The sequence below is a fragment of the Pelmatolapia mariae genome, linkage group LG10_11 (assembly GCF_036321145.2).
Source record: "Pelmatolapia mariae isolate MD_Pm_ZW linkage group LG10_11, Pm_UMD_F_2, whole genome shotgun sequence".
NCBI classification, from domain to species: Eukaryota; Metazoa; Chordata; class Actinopteri; order Cichliformes; family Cichlidae; genus Pelmatolapia; species Pelmatolapia mariae.
In genome coordinates, this window is record NC_086236.1 from 56,841,049 (window position 1) to 56,859,355 (window position 18,307).

Here is an 18,307-nt window from a genome sequence, read left to right on the forward strand (position 1 = left end):
AATGTTATTGTTTGGCTTTTTTCAGTGTTTTATTTGTTCCTGAGTAAATCGGTTTGGCTGAGATTAAAGTTATAGTTTTTACACAGCTGAATAAACGTCAAGCAGAGCTCGAGAATATACTCCGATGTCCCGTTATATTTTAGATAGCAAGGAATTTATTAAACTTCACCGAAACAATCTGCAAATTTCATTAAAATTTTATAAACTATCATCTTGTTTTTATTTTTAGTTAGCACATACCTTAAACACTTAAAGCTGTAAGCTAATGATAGTTATATAAGAGCAGATGCTGCTGGTGCAATAAGCTGTACATTTTACGTTCAATGGATGCATGATCTGATTAGTCGACTAATCGCAAAAATAATCGGTGACTAGTCGACTATCAAAATAATCGTTTGTGGCAGCCCTAGTCCAAATGTTGGTGACGGTGTTTACTTTGGGTTTCAAAGAGTGGCTGACATAAAAATCTGTTGAAACACTTTCTACATTTGGAGCCTCACACCAACGTGATTATTGCTTTGATAAGGTGAAATTTCACTGTGATTGTACCACTTTGAGGGAAGCTGTAGTCAATTTTTTAGTCAAATTTTCTGAGAATAAAGTTCGAAGATGTCCACACTTGCTTTAACCTTCATTTGAATATAAAACATTAACAGTTACAAAGCAGCACATCCTCTAAAAAATAGAAACAAAATTACATTTTAAGTGAATTCCACAGAAACTTTGCAAATGAAAATTAACATTTGTGCAGCATTTCCCAGGCTTTAACTGCTCAGGCATTTTGGTCCTCCAACTCAATCCAAGACGCTGAACTGAGTCATAACTTACAGTATAAATATTAAAGATTCTACCCAAAAATATTCAGATAGTGATGATCCCATCGTCAGAGGCATAAAACCACAGTCCATAGACAAATGAACAAAGAGGACTGGTCATTGCATTTACTTGTTTAGCCTGTTTAAAAAGAGAAAAATGCAGCCATTTTTAATTCCAGTGTTTTCCCTACAAGTAAAAATATCTACCTCAAAGGTCACTTTTCCTACTTGCACAAAAAGGCTCTTTAAAAGCCAAATCTGCCACTTAGCCAAGCAGGAAAAGCACACATTAATCAACTTGTATCCACCAACAGTGAGTACGCACAAAACAAACAAATCAGTTTTACCATTTACACCTGCACCCCACACATGTCAAAAATCTCTTGTGGGAAGGACAGTCACAAGTGACAGCCAATCAGAATTCAGACTTTATACATTTAGGTTTAAGCCACAGGAGCCACTGTCTAAATCTGCATGGGAGGAGTGATGATCTAAGGCACCAGTGTTTAATCCAGAATTCTCAAGATTATGGACACTACGGGTTATTTGTCACCGTGTCCCATCTGTCTGTTGACAAGCATGTGGTAGACCCCCTTCTTTGCCAGCAGCTGCTGATGCGTCCCCTGCTCCACCACGACTCCTCCCTGGAATACAGCAATGCGGTCTGCGTTCTGGATGGTGGACAGACGGTGGGCCACGACGATGCACGTCCTGCCCTTGCTGGCCTGGTCCAGAGCCTCCTGCACCACCTACAGAGAGAGCATGGCCTTATACGAGCTCCTACAATGAATGTTTTCAGCACTGAAGATGGTTTCAATTTAAACCAGAGCTGTCATCTTTATCAACATGGCTACTTTCCTGTATTCCTCCTATCATCAAGTTTAATGTGAACTCTCTCAGCCCAACATTTCCCCCCCAGTCTGAGTTTGTTCCCATTTTCTTGTGTGTGGATTTTAGCTGCAGCAGTCATTTGTATGAGCTGGTGACTTTACTCACCATTTACTTAATCTCCCTGACAAGCATTACAGGTGAAAATGGAAAGATGTGCTCACCTTCTCGCTCTCAGTGTCCAGTGCAGAAGTGGCCTCATCCAGCAGCAGCAGTTTGGGGTTGCGGAGGATGGCTCGGGCTATGGCTATTCGCTGCTTCTGACCACCTGACAACTGCGTCCCCTTATCACCTGCCTGCGTGTCATATTTCTGCTCATGGAAAAAAAAAAAAGACAAACAAAAACAAAACAATGAGAGGGCATAGTTGTGTTACTATAGATGGTCAAAACAATACAAAGCATGGATCCAATCACTCCTCACAGCTGACAAATTTCTTAAAAAGTGTACTTTGAGGTTTAATAATAATTGCTACATTTATTGCCAAGTTATTAAAATGCTGGCAGGAAATCATTTTCACATGCACAATAACACATTCATCTTCACCTGGCCTCCTGCACGATTACCATTCAAATTTGTTGACTGATTATAAGGCTTAATGATACAAGCCCTCCAGTAATCAGTACAGATTCCTCTGGCGTCTTGAATGGGAGAGGAGGTAAACCACTTCACTGGGATTGTCGGGTGGTCACTGTCCTCAGTGTTACATTGATTTTATGCCCATGACAACTAATGTGCCCCCTTCTGCTATTACCCCTCAATGTCCCAGCCTAGCTGTACTCCTGTCTCTTGATCCACAACCAGCTGCTGCTTCGTTCAGCACCCTCAGAGTGACTTGACTGCTTGTTGAAAGGCCTGCCCTCACCCCCCCCACTCTCTGTATGAGCCTAGTTGTAGATTTAGCAATAAACCCTTTACACCCAACCTCCACAGGATCCACCTTGCTACACCAATTGTGTTCTGTCTGAGCTGCCATTTCCATCCCAGTTATGCTTTTGAACCTGCAGGTGGAAAAATAAAGCACCACCAAGTTTGTTTATCACAGCAGTAAAAACACTGATCAAAGGTTTTTCACAAAGGCCTCTTCAGGAGACTTGCATTGTTGCTGTAATTACTTTCACACAGCATTTCACAATTTTTCATTTTAGCTGACTAATGGTCCCCTTTACAGCATCTCCATCTGACCTATGAAGCCTTATCTTTACAACATCTTAAAGAAACCTGGGGGCAATCACACCAACCTTTCATCTACAGCTTTATCATGACAAAATATTTCAGGTCCACGAGAGTGGAATAAATGTTATAAACCCAACCTCGTCCATCTTGGGGGTTAATGTAGTTGATCAGAAACAGAAAGGCTTACAAAAGGATGGAGCTGTATTCAATGCCAAATAACAACAGTTGCCTCAAAGCTCTTTATACTGTAAGGTAAAGACCCTACAATAATACAATACAGGGCTGAAAGAATTACTCAAAGATGACTCGATACTGACAGCAACCACAACAGTTCGTATAGTGCTTTTTGGTTAGTGCTTTATACTTTTAAACTAATGTTTGAAGATTTTAAATTAGTGGCAAGATCCCAGAACCCTCATAAGCCACAGACCAGCATCTAGTCTACAGTTCATCAGCAAAATGCTTTGAAACCACCACATTACTATCAAGTTTCAGTCTGCCTCCTGATCAGAGCACTTTAAAGTCTCAGCACTGACCAGTTAACTGCTTGTCAAATACAAGCAGCAAATTCAACATTTTAAAGGACGTAAAAAGCAAAAGAAATGCCATCTGAGCGATCTGGACGACGAGCCTTAAACACTGTATCGAAGAAATTTCAAAGTTAAATTGATCTTCGTTTGTTTCTAATGTGAAACCATCACATCAAAAACCAGCAGTGCTGAGAGAGCATAAAACAACAAAAAACAAACTTGAAGTGTATAGTTAGCTCTCTAGGCAATAAATCATCAATTAAGGATTTCTTGTAGTCATTTATTATCTTATCTGCAGCAGTGTTGCCTCTTACGGTTACATTTTTTTAATCTTCTTTAGAGGTTTATCATCATTTCATCATCATCATGTGATATGATAAAAATCTCTGCAGTAGGTGACACTCATAGGGATCATTTTATAGCAGCCATCAAGTGTCAGTGTGCACAGCCTGAATCAGAAACGGCATAAAGTTGAGACTCGCTCTAAGGCTTTAGGTTTTGAGGGCAACACAAAGACATCCTGGCTGTATTGAACTTCCCTCACAGTAAAACCCTGTGGTAGCTGGGCAGAGGCAGCTCTAGGCAGATTGGTGAAGCATTAAAAACATAGCTGACATCAGATTCCACCTTTGGTTAGATTCAGTGTTTCAGCCTCCTTTCTTTCTGTAATCCTGACTCTGCTTTTTTTGACCACCTCTTTATCCACCCAGTCTGTTTTACTGACACTGGATTTGACCCTTATCTTTACATGGAATGCTCTATAAAACAGTAATGACATTACCAGTGGCAAACCCTCTATGAAGTTGTGAATGTTGGCTGCTTTGGCCGCTGCCTCTATCTCGTCCATGCTGACTTTGCGGCTGTTGTCTCCATAGGCAATGTTTTCAGCCAAAGAGCAGTCGAACAGCACGGGCTCCTGGGAGACGATGCCTATCTGGGACCTCAACCAGTGAATGTTCAAGTTTTTGGCATCAGATTTGTCCAACACCTGAAGGAGAGAGTAGCACAAATAGGCTCAGGCAGTGGTGCATGCTTGTGTCTTTTTTGCCACCTGGACCGAGCATTCATTTGATATTTGCAACATCGTTTTAATCACCAAGCCCTGAAGGAAATGTCTGATTTGTTAATGGCTAAAAGCTTGTTTAGCTGAAGAACGTGTCACTTCTTACTTAAAGTTAACTCTGATCATTGGTTTTACATCAATTCTGAATCGATGCAGAAATTCAGTTAATGAGTTATTTGGCCAGAGATTTTTGTTTTTGTTTTTTTTTTTTTTAAGTGACAAACAAACGTACTAGAAAACCTGCAATGGTGCACATGATGTTCAAAAACGCCATGTGACAACAGCACACGAGACAACAGGCACAGTATTCATTTCCCTCTCAACCAGATAAATGTTTATGCAGTAATCCAGATAAGAGCACCTGTTACATGGACTTCATAACAGCAGAGTACTGGAAAGCACTGGCCAGCTAATCATTACCCAACTGTCAGTGGGTGAAGAGGCATCAGTGTGAGGCAGTGCACAGAGCGTGGGCGTGCAGTTGTTTTCTCACCACTTTCCCATCCAGTGGGTCATAGAACCTCTCCAGCAGCTGGATGGTGGTGCTCTTCCCACAGCCGCTGCTTCCCACCAAGGCCAGAGTCTCTCCCTTCTTCACACTCAGATTCAGCCCTTGCAGGATGGGTACATCAGGACGTGAAGGATAATTAAACTTGACCCTCTCAAAGGTCACATTACCATCAAATTGGTCCTGGAAGAAGAGAAAGAGTTAGCTATGTGGTAAAATATCACTTTTCTAAAGCTGTGTTTGGTGCGCGGGGCTTTGCGTCATGTACCGGACAGTCTCCGTCCTTTGACAGATTATCAATGGCAGGCTTCTTGTTTAACAGCATCATGATGTGGGCAGCAGACAGTTTGGCCTTGGCGTAGTTTGGAGCGAAGGAGTTGACTTGACCGACGGCCATGGCACCAAACAGAACGGCTGAAATCACACTGGGAGAGGAAAGTTAAACACATTAGCTTCGCTGTCAGTGGGGTGTGAAACAGGATTACATAAGGCTAAGCTAACACAAACCTACGACATCTGTGTGCCCAGCATGTTTGTAATTACTGATAATCTTAAAGATGAGTTTGCGCTGTTCGGTCCCGCCGATCATGATGAACCGACTGACAAGTTTATGCCTACAACAGCTGTAGTCAGAAGTTTGCATTTACTCATTGTGGGCATGAATTTAATGGTAATTTTGTGGCCTTTAATGTTGCGTCACCACTTTGCCAAGAACTGGAAGAAGACCCAAACCATTAGTCTGAGATGAGAGGGAGCTGGTTAAGGTGTTCAAGAACAACCCAGGAACCACAAAGTCTGAAGCCTGCCATGAACTGGAAACTGCTGGAACACCAGCATCACTGTCCACAGTTAGATCTGTTTTACATCACTATTGACTGAGAGGGTGCCAAAGCCTGTGCTCAAATGTCAATACCTTTGAGCTCGACTGAAAATGGCAAGACGCCCATGTGGACAAGCAAATGTCTCCTGGAGAGAAGTTTTCTGGTCAGACGAGAGAAGATTGAGCCGTTTACCCACCACGACAAAACTTTGGAAGCGTAAAGGTGAGGCTTTCAAACCTCACTTGTTTATGGTTACCAAAGGGGTCTGGTTGAAGTGCAACTTTCTAAGGCACATTTAACCAAACATTAGTGGGGTTGTTTGTATATATTGGAGCCTGTGTGGATACAAAATTCACTTTACTACAGTAATGCTGTACAATCATTCCATCCCAGGGAGTGGGAAAAAGCTCAGAGACATTAAATCAATAGAAGCTCAAAATTATACTCATGCCCACGATGAGTGGATGTGAACTTTTGTCCACAACTGTAAATACAATAAATGAAGGTCTAGGTGTGTTAAAATGCCTTCAACATCACTGAAACATTTACAAAAACAACCCCCCCCCCCCCCCCCCCCCCCAAGAAATCAGGAAGGGGGCATGTGCCTAAAATTTCCTATAAACTAGTATCCAAACTGATATTTTAAAGATGCTAGCGCTTCGTCTTCCTTACTTCAAAGCAAGGCAGCCTCAGTTGGGTGTATAGTGTTCATTAAGAGCTAAAGAGTTAATATTTTCTTCTTTTATGGACTCTGAGGCTTCGGTTTGCCATGAACTTTGGACTTCCCAGTTTATGCAACACAATATAAATGAAAGCAGTGGCTCCTCCCAGCAAAGAGGGTCTGATGTATCACCACAAGTATCTGTCACAGTGTACATTTGAAAGCCACCCCAACCCTCCAAGCTGAGGCTCTTCATGTGGTTCTGACTAAGGTAATGATTAACAGCCACATGAACAGGTTCTGTCCATCAGAAATGCTTTGTTTGGATGTTACCCGCCATGCAAACTGTCAGGTCTGCCTGTTAATCTCCTCATCAAGATACAAGCCAATGTCTCAGTTCACTCACAGGAAGACACCTTCGACACTCATCCTTCCCGCTATAACGAGCCAAGCACCAAAACGGAAACAGGCTGCATAAGCGAAATAGATCATCGCCTGGGAAAAGGAGAAGGTGAGGCCATAGATGTGTGCCATTTTCTTTGAGTTTCTGTAAAAACATGAGAGACGTGGCATCAGAACTTAAAGAGCATATAATTGAGCAATCAGGTCCCTGTGGTACAAATTATCGCACTTGTAGGGCACGTCGAGGTTCTCCTGATACAAAGCTTCAAACTTTTCCTCTCTTGTGAGGCAGACCACGGTGCGGATGTTCTCGATGGCCTCTGTGGCAATCTGCAGAGACGCAATGCAAATATCTCATGACTTCAGAGTTTTAACAGACTGAGCCATGAGGAATTTTTACTTTCACTCTGGCACATCTCGCACCCAATCCTCACCTTTCCAGCCTTCTCCAGCTCCTTCTTGTCTTCAGCAGCGTGTCCGGCGAGCATCTTCATCTCAATGGCTCCAGCCACTGCAATGATGGGCACCAGAGACAGGAGCAGCAGAGTCAGCTCCCAGCCGTACACAAAACCCAAGATCAAACCGGTGCCCATGTTGGCAAAGTTCTGAGCGAGCGTGGCCATACGCACGCCTGCGGCCTAAATGGATGATTTGACACTTTAGTGTGAGCCTTTGGCAACCTTTGGTCAGCTGTTGGGCTGTTGTTGAAGCTTACCCCCTGCACTTGGGCTGCATCTGTGGCCAGTCTCGTAGTGAGCGCACCAACACTGTTTTTGGGTTGGTCAAACCAGCCCAGATCCTGCAAAGGAGATTTGAAAGAAGCACTGAAGGACCTGACCAGCTTTCATTATGGCTGCCATGTAGATAATTGGGTCACATTAGCCACCAAGAAAAAAAATTTTTTTCAACAACATCCTCCCTGCTCTCTCATTTGACTTTGTCACTTACATACCTGCCTCATCATGGACTTAAAGGCCCTCAGTCTCAGCTTCAAGGTGAGGACCTCTCCAGATTTACCAAAACAGAAACCCTGTTTAAAAAAAAACAACAACCCCCCCATGAAATTAGCACACGTGTCACATCATCCGCATGTGTTTATGCTGCAACACCAGCATCCTTTAAACTTGTGTGCACTCTCCTAAAGTTTGACAGGGACCTGTGTGACCATTTCCCTTTCACTTTTAACCTTTTTATTTACATTACTTACTAGCAGGATATACCAGAGTTTACAAGGTTTACCACAAACCCTCTTCCATCAACCGTGTGCGTGTGCGTGTTTGCATACCTGTAGAAACATGGTGACAAAGGAAACCGCTCCAATAGCAGCAAACATGAGGGAAAAGAAAACTGATCTTTGTCTGACAATGTCTTGGTCCGGTTCTATAAACACCTGAGGGGAGATAAAAAGATGAAGCTTTCTACAGTTCCTGAAAAAAACCCTCCATTCAACATGAACATGTTATCAAGAGTAACCTACATTGATGATCTTTGAGAAGACGACAGCAAACGCAGGCTGCATTGCACCATTGATGATGGCACAAAAGGTCCCCAACAGAATGTATGGCAGCTCTGAAGTGTTCAGAGCCATCACTTTGAGGAACGACACAGGGGGAACGTCTTCATCCTGCAGACAGGAGGAAAGATTAAAAAGGCTTCCAACTCAAGTGATGAATGAATGGTGTGTATAAGTAGATTCTCAGCATGAAAATGATCCCAAACACATTGCTAATGCAGTAAAAGCATAGTTGATAGAAACATGCAATAGATCATCATCAGTCTAGGGAGCCCAAACCAACATTATTGAATCAGTGTGGGATCATCTTAACAGAACAAAAGGCAGCAAACATCCAAAGAAGAGTTTTGAATGTCCTTCAAGAAGCCTGGAGAACATTTCCTGAAGACTACTTAAAGAAACTGCCTAAGAGAATAAATTGCAGCCCCAAGTTTTAAAATAAATAGTACTGTATAATTCAATTATTACTTGCCATAAAAAGTAAGAGGTGTGAACACTCATCCAAGTGAAAATAGTAATATATTAAAAAAAAAATTAAAATTAAACAACATCTTAGACTAAGAATCATATTTACTTCACATGCCTTTATTGATAGAAGGATTTAGGTGTTTGCTCACCTCCAAGTTATCACCAGTCAACTTTTCCTTTTCCTCTTTGTCTCCTGAAGTTTTAAAGGATGCGCCTTTTGTGCTCTTCCTCTTGAAGAGAGAAGACTCAGACAACGACCTGATTCCTGGGCTTCTCTCATCTGCAGACGGCTCATGCTCCTCCTCCGCATTTTTCTGAAACGTCTTCAGGAGGAAAACCACAAATGCAAAACAAACAAAGACTGGGTGCTGTGAAAGTTCCCATCTGCTAAAACTGCCTGTGTGCAAAAATTACCTGCATGGAGACCAGTGTTTGGTAGACTCCCTTTCCTTCCATCAGCTCGCTGTGAGTTCCCACCTCTACAACCTTGCCATCTTTGAAGCCGGCAATAACATCAGCGTTTCTGATTGTTGAAAGGCGGTGAGCCACGATTAGTGTGGTTCGACCCAACCGGACCTGCACACGAGCGAGTTTGTGTGTTACACAGAGTTAAATGTTACTAGCATGCTGCTCTCAAGCATTTAACATAAACTGTTAAATTATTGCAGGAGGATAGGTTTATGGGTACCATGGCTCAAATCCACCATCCATGCGGGAGACATTTATACAAGAAAATCAGGTCAGATTGAGCGGATTGCCCCTCTGGTCATGAGTTAATATTTCGGCTGTGTCTTTATTAATTATTATTATTATTATTTTTTTTTTTTTTTTACAGTGGCCTTGAAACGAGAATAAAGTAACCGTTGAACCGTACCTTATCAAGCGCCGCCTGCACGATGGTCTCACTCTCAGCATCGAGCGCAGATGTGGCTTCATCCAACAGGAGGATTTTGGGGTTGCGGACTAAAGCTCGGGCGATGGCGATCCTCTGCTTTTGTCCTCCGCTCATCTGAGTCCCCCGATCTCCCACCAGAGTCTCAAACTTCTGCTCAACACAGAGAGTCCAATGATTAGCAAGTGGTGATCAATCATTTACAGGGACAGAGGGATTGTAAGTGTTGCCCTACATCGGGTAGCTTCATAATGAAGTCATAAGCGTTTGCTTCCTTAGCAGCTTGTTCGATCTCCTCCTGGGTCACATCGGTTCGGCCATATCGGATGTTCTCGGTGATGGTGGTGGCGAAGAGGATGGGCTCCTGGCTCACCACCCCGATCATCTCCCTCAGGTGTCGGACGTTAAGAGAACGAAGATCGTGACCGTCAACAAACACCTACATGCACACACACGACAGAGTTTTGTGTGTAGATTCACTGTTTCCATTTACTGGTTTATGCAGAGCCCTTTATACACAGAAGCAATTTAACAAAAAAAATAAATTCCACACAAACAAATTTACTGTATTTAAGCAAACAGACTCAATTTTCATAACGAGTGTCCAAAATAAAAAAAGTTCTTTAAAATAAATCCACCCATCTACTTTAGGCTTTAAGTTGTTAAAATTAAAAAAGACAATAAATATAAAGGTTTGATTTCTGAACAGTTAAGTCTGCACAGGACTGATCTGATTTGTACATCTCGCACTTCAAAGTACTTGAGGTTCCACTTACGTTTCCTTCCTGAGGATCGTAGAACCGCTGCAGCAGCTGGATTGTGGTACTTTTACCACAGCCACTGCTTCCCACCAAGGCAAAGGTCTGCCCCCTCTTCACAGTCAAGTTCAGGCCATTTAACACCTACAGACAACATGAGTTTGGGGATATAAAAATGTCTGCATGCTATTTTAGCATTTTAAAGTTGAGTATACAGCGGCTATGAGAACACACTTTGATATCGGCCCTGGAGGGGTAGCTGAAGTGGACGTTCTTGAACTCGATGTCTCCTTTGATGGATTCAGGTTTGTAGCCAGCCTCTGAATAGCTGTCGATACTGGGCACCTGTCGAGAAGAGAATCAAATACTGCAGATTTCACTTCTAAGAGGCCAAACTAATACAGCAGAACAGGGCTTATTCTTTTCATAACCTCAAAGAAACAATGGGAGGAAATGCTGTTAGCCCTTCAGTTTCAGATGAGTGTGTTTAGAAAGCACAATGTTTATTTTCACAGCGCTTTGCGTTTTCACTGCATCTCCTGTTGCACAGCTCTGTTATTCTCCCCTTTGCCTTGCAGCTTACAAAAGCTGAACTCTGTTTAGGCAGAATTTGACACTTATGTCTCACCTGGAAGCCTCATCCATTAGCACGTCACCCTTGAACATAAGAATAAGAAGTAGCCACAATACAAGAAATGATTTCAGTGTGAAAACAGGTAAAACAGAAGTGACTTTCAAAGGCTTAATATCCTCCCCTTCAAGTCTGGAGCAAGGAATAAGTTTCGTAGAAGATCCCATTTGTTTTGCTTGAGGTTGTGTGCATTTCTGTTTGTATGCAAACAAAAGTGCTGCTCAGCCTGCAACTTTTCAGATGGGGCCATCCTTTATCTGCATTTCTAAACTAGCATGAGTCTGTAGTCATACACAGAGACAAACACGTGCAGCACAAGCTAAACAAAGCCCCGTCCCAGAATAGCAACAGGCAGGAGTTGACCCTGCAAGCCATCCTTCAAGTAGCTCAGTTAAACAGACTGGTTATGCTCCAAGCGTTTGTGGCCATAGGAGCCCCTTTTAAATTCTACTAAAGCTCATTTCACAAAACACTATCCGCCATCTTCACAGTGTCTGCAAAACTCATGATCATACTCGAGTTTTAATTACTTTTTGGAAATGAGTCTGATTCAGCGAGTGGAAGAAATTTACAAGAGTCACAGCTGTGCAACGTCAACTGAATGACCTGCGGTGTCTTCAAACAGCAGGCGCTCCAATTACAGCAAAATCCAGCTCCAGGTTGCTGGCAGCATCAAAGCAGCTCACCGGAGCGCCACCGTAAAGCAGCATGTTTGGTAATACAAAGTGACAACAGGGCGACAACACGAATGGGTGAAAAAAGAAAAAGGGAAGCGTTGAATGAAAGATGCATTTCTTACGTGATCAATGATGTTGTACACTTTATACGCAGCTCCCCGAGCACTCGCAAAGGTCTGGATGTTGGGAGAGGTCTGTCCCAGTGAGAAAGCGCCAATGAGCACAGAAAAGAAGACCTTTAAGATTTAAAAAAAAAAAAGAAAAAAAAAAAAAAAAAAGAGTGCACTGGTGTTAGCCACAGTAAAAACCTCTAAGTCACGTGCATGTTCATTGTACAAACTAACAGGTGACAAATCTACTCACAGTGAGTACGATTCCAATCGTGTACTCTCCACCTAGGATGAGTGTACTGCCATACCAGAAGGCCAGAGCATAGGACAGGTAAATAAAGAGGAAGGTAACACCCATGGAAATGTTAGCAGAGATCGCCTTCTTTATTCCCATCCTCTTAGCATCCTCTAGGTTCTTATGATATCTAGAGTGCAACACAAAGAGCACAGTTAGGGGCAAATATAGTATAAAATACATTTTTAAAATCCACAAACAGTGGATTTTTGCCAAGGCTGACCACATCTGCACAAATAATGCCATTTGAGGCTGTTGATAACAGTTAAAGACATGACACCTCTCAATCTCCTTCTCTTGACCACTGAAGGCAAACACAGTCCTGATTGAAGAGATCACCTCCTCGGCTACAGCACCGGCTTGAGCATATGCAGTCTGCTCTTTACTGGTGAACGATGTGAGCACCTGTACACAGACAAAAGGTGGTGATGCATACAGAGCCCAGGGTGTTTTAAGCATCAGAAACACAGGGATAAATTTCTGCAGCAGCTTACCATACTGAAAAGAGCAGCAGAAACGCCAAGCACGGGGCTCACAGCCAGGATGACCAGAGTGAGCTTCCAGCCTTTGCTCAAGCCGATGATAAAAGACACAACAAAGCTGGTGAAACCCTGGATCAGCATCCCCACCTTGTCACCGATACCTTCTTGGATCTTATAGACGTCACTGCACATGCACATAAACATCAAGCTCCAGTTTTGAAAAGTCAGATACTGTGAAATACAAGTGACAGACACACTCATCTCCATAATGCAATTTATTCAAAGCGTCCTTCAGTTTCAGAAAGTTAGAGATCTGCATAGCTGCTGAATATACTTCTAGCATGTTTAATTTACACACAGCACTGTGGGACCTTTAAAAATCACACACTTCTCATCTGTTACCCACTCTGTGAGACGCGTGTTGAGCTCTCCCGTCTCATTGACATCAAACCAGCCAATATCTTGCCGCATGATTTGGTGGAAAAACAGGATGCGGATGCGTTTGACCTGCCGACCGGCTGCCAGGGTCCAGAGGGCCACCTGTAGGTAGGCTGCAACCAGCACCCCAGCTCCCATGATGGAGAAGTATATGGCATGCCTGGGAGAGGACAAGTGACAGATACGTTCTGATAAATCTGCTTCAGTCAGTCTCTCCGCCTGATGAGGCAGCTATGAGGTGTCAGGCTGTGATGTCTTACCCAGTCATTTCCTCTTCTAAGGTGCTGTTTGTGGAATCTGAGGACACAGGAAGGAAGAACAAAAGTGTTAAGAGGCATTTTACCCCTTAATGATTATTGCCGAGCTACCTGTGTGCACACACGCCTGCATCTGAAACTCACTGCCTGCCGTTATGAAGCTGTCCGTCATGTCGCCGAAGACAATGCACATGAGTGGAAGCACTAAGCCGTTTGCCATTGACATCACCGTCCCAGCTATAATCATTAAGACATCCCAGCGGTCTGCAAACCTAAACTGCACACAGAAGAAAAAAAATAATAAAAATTTGAGTGGGAAAAAGTTCAACTCAAAGCAGCTTTCATCTCCTCACTGCAGGAGTCTGGTGGAGTTCACTGAAACAACGGGAGGATGTGCCTCACTCCCATCCTCTCCCGACTTCCCCGTTCAGCACACACACCTCGCTGTTATGCTTGTAAGAATTTACAGTCTTACAAGATAACTATAAACAGTCAAACCAACTTAAAACACTACTGCTCCCAGTTTGTCTTCACATGCACACACGCACACTCCAATAAAGAAAAATAATTTGCACACCAGAAAATAAAAAATAAAATGAGCCTTGGAGAAAAATAAGTGTATAACCTGTTTTTTTCTGGCAGCAGGTGATTAGTATGAAGATGAACCTACCACTTTGATGGGGCTAACCATGGGCATCTTAGGAGGCTTCTCCTTTTTCTTCTTCCCTTTCTTTGAGTCATCTTTTTCAGTCTCCCTGGAGAATTCATAAATAGCATGATGTCAAATATGTCCCAAGTTTTCCATATCAAAGCTTAAAATCCCTTAAAAGTTCAAGCACAGATTTAAAAAAAAAAAAAAAAAAAAAAAAAAAAAAAAAGGGAACTACTTCAGGAGTTTGACTCATGTCAAACTGTCACGTAATCAGTAGAAAGGTGATTTCAGGAATTTTTTTTTTTACCCTGTATTTCCATTTTGTTGGGGTTTGGCTGCGGACATTTCCATCTGCTCCCTCTCCATGGCTGGGTCCTGTCAAAATAAAAGCCATCCCATAAACATGCCTTTGCCCTTTGGAATACCTGCAATAAAACACAGTCTGCGAAGTTAAGCCTTTACAAAACTGAAATTAGGAGGAATTTGAGGGGTGGAAAAAGTAAAGGTACAGTAAGTCCGTGAAAACCAGGGTGCAGATGTTCTGCCTGTTGGATGGATTTGGAAGGAAAAAAATGCCCCCCTTAACACCAGTTAGTCTATCAGTTAGTCTTCTTTAAATATTGAAATGATATAATTTGCTTTAAGGAAGTTGCTTAAAGTACAAGTAGAGCATTGTGGTAAAAGTATAAACCATTCACTTATCGATATAAAAGTATATCTCATTTTAAATTTGTTTTACATTTCCTTTCAAACAGCTTTGAAAATGGCAACAGTGTAAAGAGCTAAGACCTTGAAAAAAAACCCATTTAATTTTTCCATTTAAAAAATAAATAAATCACATGTTAAACGAGTTAATACGTTTTTAGACACCGACAGTTTTATACAGCTTCGGGTTTTTCCGGATTTCAACATTTTTACCCAAAATGAAACCGCAGAAGCTCAGACTGCGGTTTATTTCCAGCACCGTCACCGCCTCTGTCTCTGACGTGGTTCAACCATCGTCGTGGCTCACAGTCAAATAAAAGCGAAATAAAATGTGTAGAAAAGAGTACGGACCCACAGTTTTTCCCCGCTGCTGTTCCTCCCTGCTCTCTGCAGACAGAGATGTCGACCACACGCACGCGCACAAACTCGCGCACACTTTTCCTCTTCCTCCTCCTTCTGCCTCACGCTCTCTCCTCCTCACGTGGTTTTAGGACGTCTAAGTCGATGGGAGAACTGAAGTGTTATCCCCTGATCAGAGAAATGACTTCTGAACGTCTCCTTCTGGGCTGCTCTTTCTTTTTAAAGGCCGGACGGTCGGAGCGTGTCCCACCATGTTTGGAGAACAGCCAATTATTGACCGCTGTCTGTCAGGAGCTGTGAGGGGGCGTGGCTTCAGGTGCTGAAGTTTGTGGTAAATACCGCGATAAATACTTTGTTTTATTGTATTTTTATTTTTTCCAAGTTAGTGTACAAACAGACCATGAAGGCTGTAAGAAGGGCAGTGATTTTACTCCACTTTGCTGTGATCTTAATCTTTTTTTTATTTTTGTTTATTTTAACGTTATTTTGTCTTTTAGGACAGACCAAAGTTTCTTTTTATATAAGATAAGATGAGATGCTGCGATAAGATGTGGTATTTCTTTAAAAGGAGTGACTGAGCAATGATTGAGTGGTGGCCTTGTTTGATAATTGAAGAAAATGAGAGAGGGGAGGAAAGTTAGTGATCAGGAAGTCAGAGGATTACAATTTCCCTTGTGGGATCAATAACTCTGAATCTCATTGTACATGTGTATATTTACAATAAACGGTATCCTATTCTAAAGTATCTATCTATTAGTAAGGAGGAAGTGAGGGCAGTTATGAAGAGGATGAAGAGTGGTTTGTCCAAATGACGTACCTGTGGAGGTATGGGGATGTCTAGAACAAAGGGGACTGGAGTTTGTTTTTTTAACACTTTATTTGTAGTTTTCCAATTATCATACATAGCATTCTTATTATTTTACAGATAACCACAAAACAACAATCCCCACAGATCACAAAGACAGATAATACCAAGACAGGAAAAGGGAAACAAACAAACAAAAAACAACAACAACAACAAGGGAAAAAGAAAAAAAAGGGGGGGGGGAGGGGGGCGGTGCACCTCTCAATTGTTTTTACAGGACTGTTCTAGGGCAAACAAAAACATTCAAGATTCCAGTTCCAGACCAGGTAGATTGTTGACGTATGTTAACAGAGGGTCCCATGTTGTGTGGAATTTGCCGATGGATCCGTTGAGAGTACATCTGATATTTTCCAGTTTGACATTTTGCATAACATCCCTAATCCAGTGGTGGTGTGATGGAGCAGTAGTAGACTTCCATTTAAATAAAATCAGGCGTCTCGCTAATAATGACAAAAAGGCAATGACCCTCTGTAAATGGGCAGGGGGAACAGAAGTCGCGATACCAGAAAAACAACCAAAAATTGCCACCAAGGGGGAAGGCGAGATGTTATAGGCATAGGCTTTAGAGATGACTTCAAAAAATGATGACCAGAAAGGAGCAATTTTCGGACAGGACCAAAACATATGAAGGGAAGTAGCTGGAGTCTGTTTGCATCTATCACACGATGGGTCTATGTTCGGAAATATTTTTGCTAGTTTAGCTTTTGAAAAATGTAACCTGTGTAACACTTTGAATTGTATTAGGGAGTGTCTTGAACATATAGAAGAGGAATGGACCCTGGTAAGAGCCATATCCCACTCTTCGTCAGACAGCTGGGCACCCAAATCATTCTCCCACTGTTCTCGAATGTATGAAATAGACAGGTTACAACTGTCCATGATATGTGAGTAAATAAACGATATTCTGCCTTTTTTCATCTCATTGATCCTTAGTATAGAATCCAAACAAGAAGGAGGGGGGAGAGTAGGAAAATTAGCAACCTTTTTACGTATAAAATCTCTGATTTGCAAGTATCGCAAGAAATGGTTATTAGTCAGACCAAATTTTCTAGATGAAGCCATTGTCCATTAAAGATGGTTGAAAAAGATGGTTACGTATTATTGGAGAGTGAATAGAAATACTCTGAATACCCAGATGTTTTTTAAACTGATTTACAATGTGCAGTGATTGAGTAACAATTATGTTATCTTTAACATTATTAACTAGAGGTGGTAGGGGTGCGCAGAGTAAAGCTGGGAGTGAATGCGGCCTGCTTGTGACCCTTTCAATCTGTAGCCACGCAGGGATCTGATCATTCCAATCCTTTAGCCATAGAGAGATGGTATTGAGATTTGCCGCCCAATAATATATGCGCAGGTTTGGCAGTGAGAGCCCACCTATATTTTTAGGTCTTTCCATAAATTCTTTTCTTATACAAGGCGTTTTATTATTCCATATAAATGAAGAAACCATTCGGTTAAATGACATGAAAAAAGACTGTGGTATGTAAACAGGTAACGCCTGAAATAAATATAGAAATTTTGGCACAATATTCATCTTTACAGAATTGGCTCTCCCAATGAGAGATAATGGTAAAATAGACCATCTTTTAACATCTTGTTTGCACTGTTCCAATAGAGGAGTGAGGTTACTTTTAAACAGACTGTAATAGCATTTGGTGACTTCTACACCCAGATATGTAAAGGACTCAGTAGACAACTTAAATGGCAGATTGGGGTATTCTCCTGCATTATTACTAATGGGGAAGTATTCACTTTTAGCTAAATTTAGTTTGTATCCAGATATGCTTCCAAATTCCTGTAAGACTGAGGATTTCAGGGGTAGATGTGATTGGATTTGTTACATATAACAACAGATCGTCCGCATACAGTGAGACAGTGTGAGTTATGCCACCACGCGAGATACCTTGTATACCATTATTGCTTCTAAGAGCTATTGCAAGTGGCTCTATAGCTAAAACAAAAAGTAATGGACTCACTGGATCCCCCTGCTTGGTCCCTCTGTGAAGAGGAAAAGGTTCTGATGAGATACCGTTGGTATAGACCAGAGGTGTGGACTCGAGTCACATGACTTGGACTCGAGTCAGACTCGAGTCATTAATTTTATGACTTTAGACTTGACTTGAAAAAATGTTCTAAGACGGCTTCCGGTGACGCCATGATCTAGTCAAGCAGCATAGGGAACGAGCTCCGTCCAGATTAATACATTACTCCTAACTACAGTTTTTAAAACTCGGCAATTTCCATTCTAACCAGCATGGCATCGTCCCTGAGAGGCAAGGGATCCAGCAAACAGGATCAAAATAAAGATAAAGGCGAGCATTTGAAGCAACTAACTCTG

The 18,307-nt window shown here is 42.1% G+C and overlaps 1 protein-coding gene across 2 annotated transcripts; it reads right to left on the bottom strand.

Moving 5' to 3' along the window:
• Window positions 1-117: 117 nt before the first annotated feature.
• On the bottom strand, window positions 118-15,254 carry LOC134637594 (ATP-dependent translocase ABCB1-like). 2 transcript variants are annotated; one of them, XM_063488046.1, is made up of 28 exons: window positions 15,097-15,254; window positions 14,344-14,411; window positions 14,055-14,139; window positions 13,529-13,661; window positions 13,388-13,424; window positions 13,096-13,287; window positions 12,702-12,873; window positions 12,488-12,612; window positions 12,166-12,337; window positions 11,925-12,038; window positions 10,729-10,839; window positions 10,513-10,638; window positions 9,972-10,175; window positions 9,719-9,889; window positions 9,259-9,420; window positions 8,994-9,167; window positions 8,341-8,487; window positions 8,149-8,253; window positions 7,816-7,893; window positions 7,579-7,662; window positions 7,298-7,501; window positions 7,093-7,193; window positions 6,868-7,008; window positions 5,248-5,404; window positions 4,965-5,162; window positions 4,190-4,396; window positions 1,868-2,014; window positions 118-1,564 (listed from the first exon to the last, which is right to left on the bottom strand). In XM_063488046.1, the coding sequence occupies exons 2-28, from the start codon at window positions 14,400-14,402 to the stop codon at window positions 1,358-1,360; spliced, it is 3,813 nt and encodes a 1,270-aa protein (XP_063344116.1). In that variant the 5' UTR covers window positions 14,403-14,411; window positions 15,097-15,254; the 3' UTR covers window positions 118-1,357. The 2 variants fall into 2 exon arrangements, with proteins under 2 accessions (XP_063344116.1, XP_063344115.1); XM_063488045.1 differs by having other exon boundaries at window positions 15,093-15,254.
• Window positions 15,255-18,307: the final 3,053 nt, after the last annotated feature.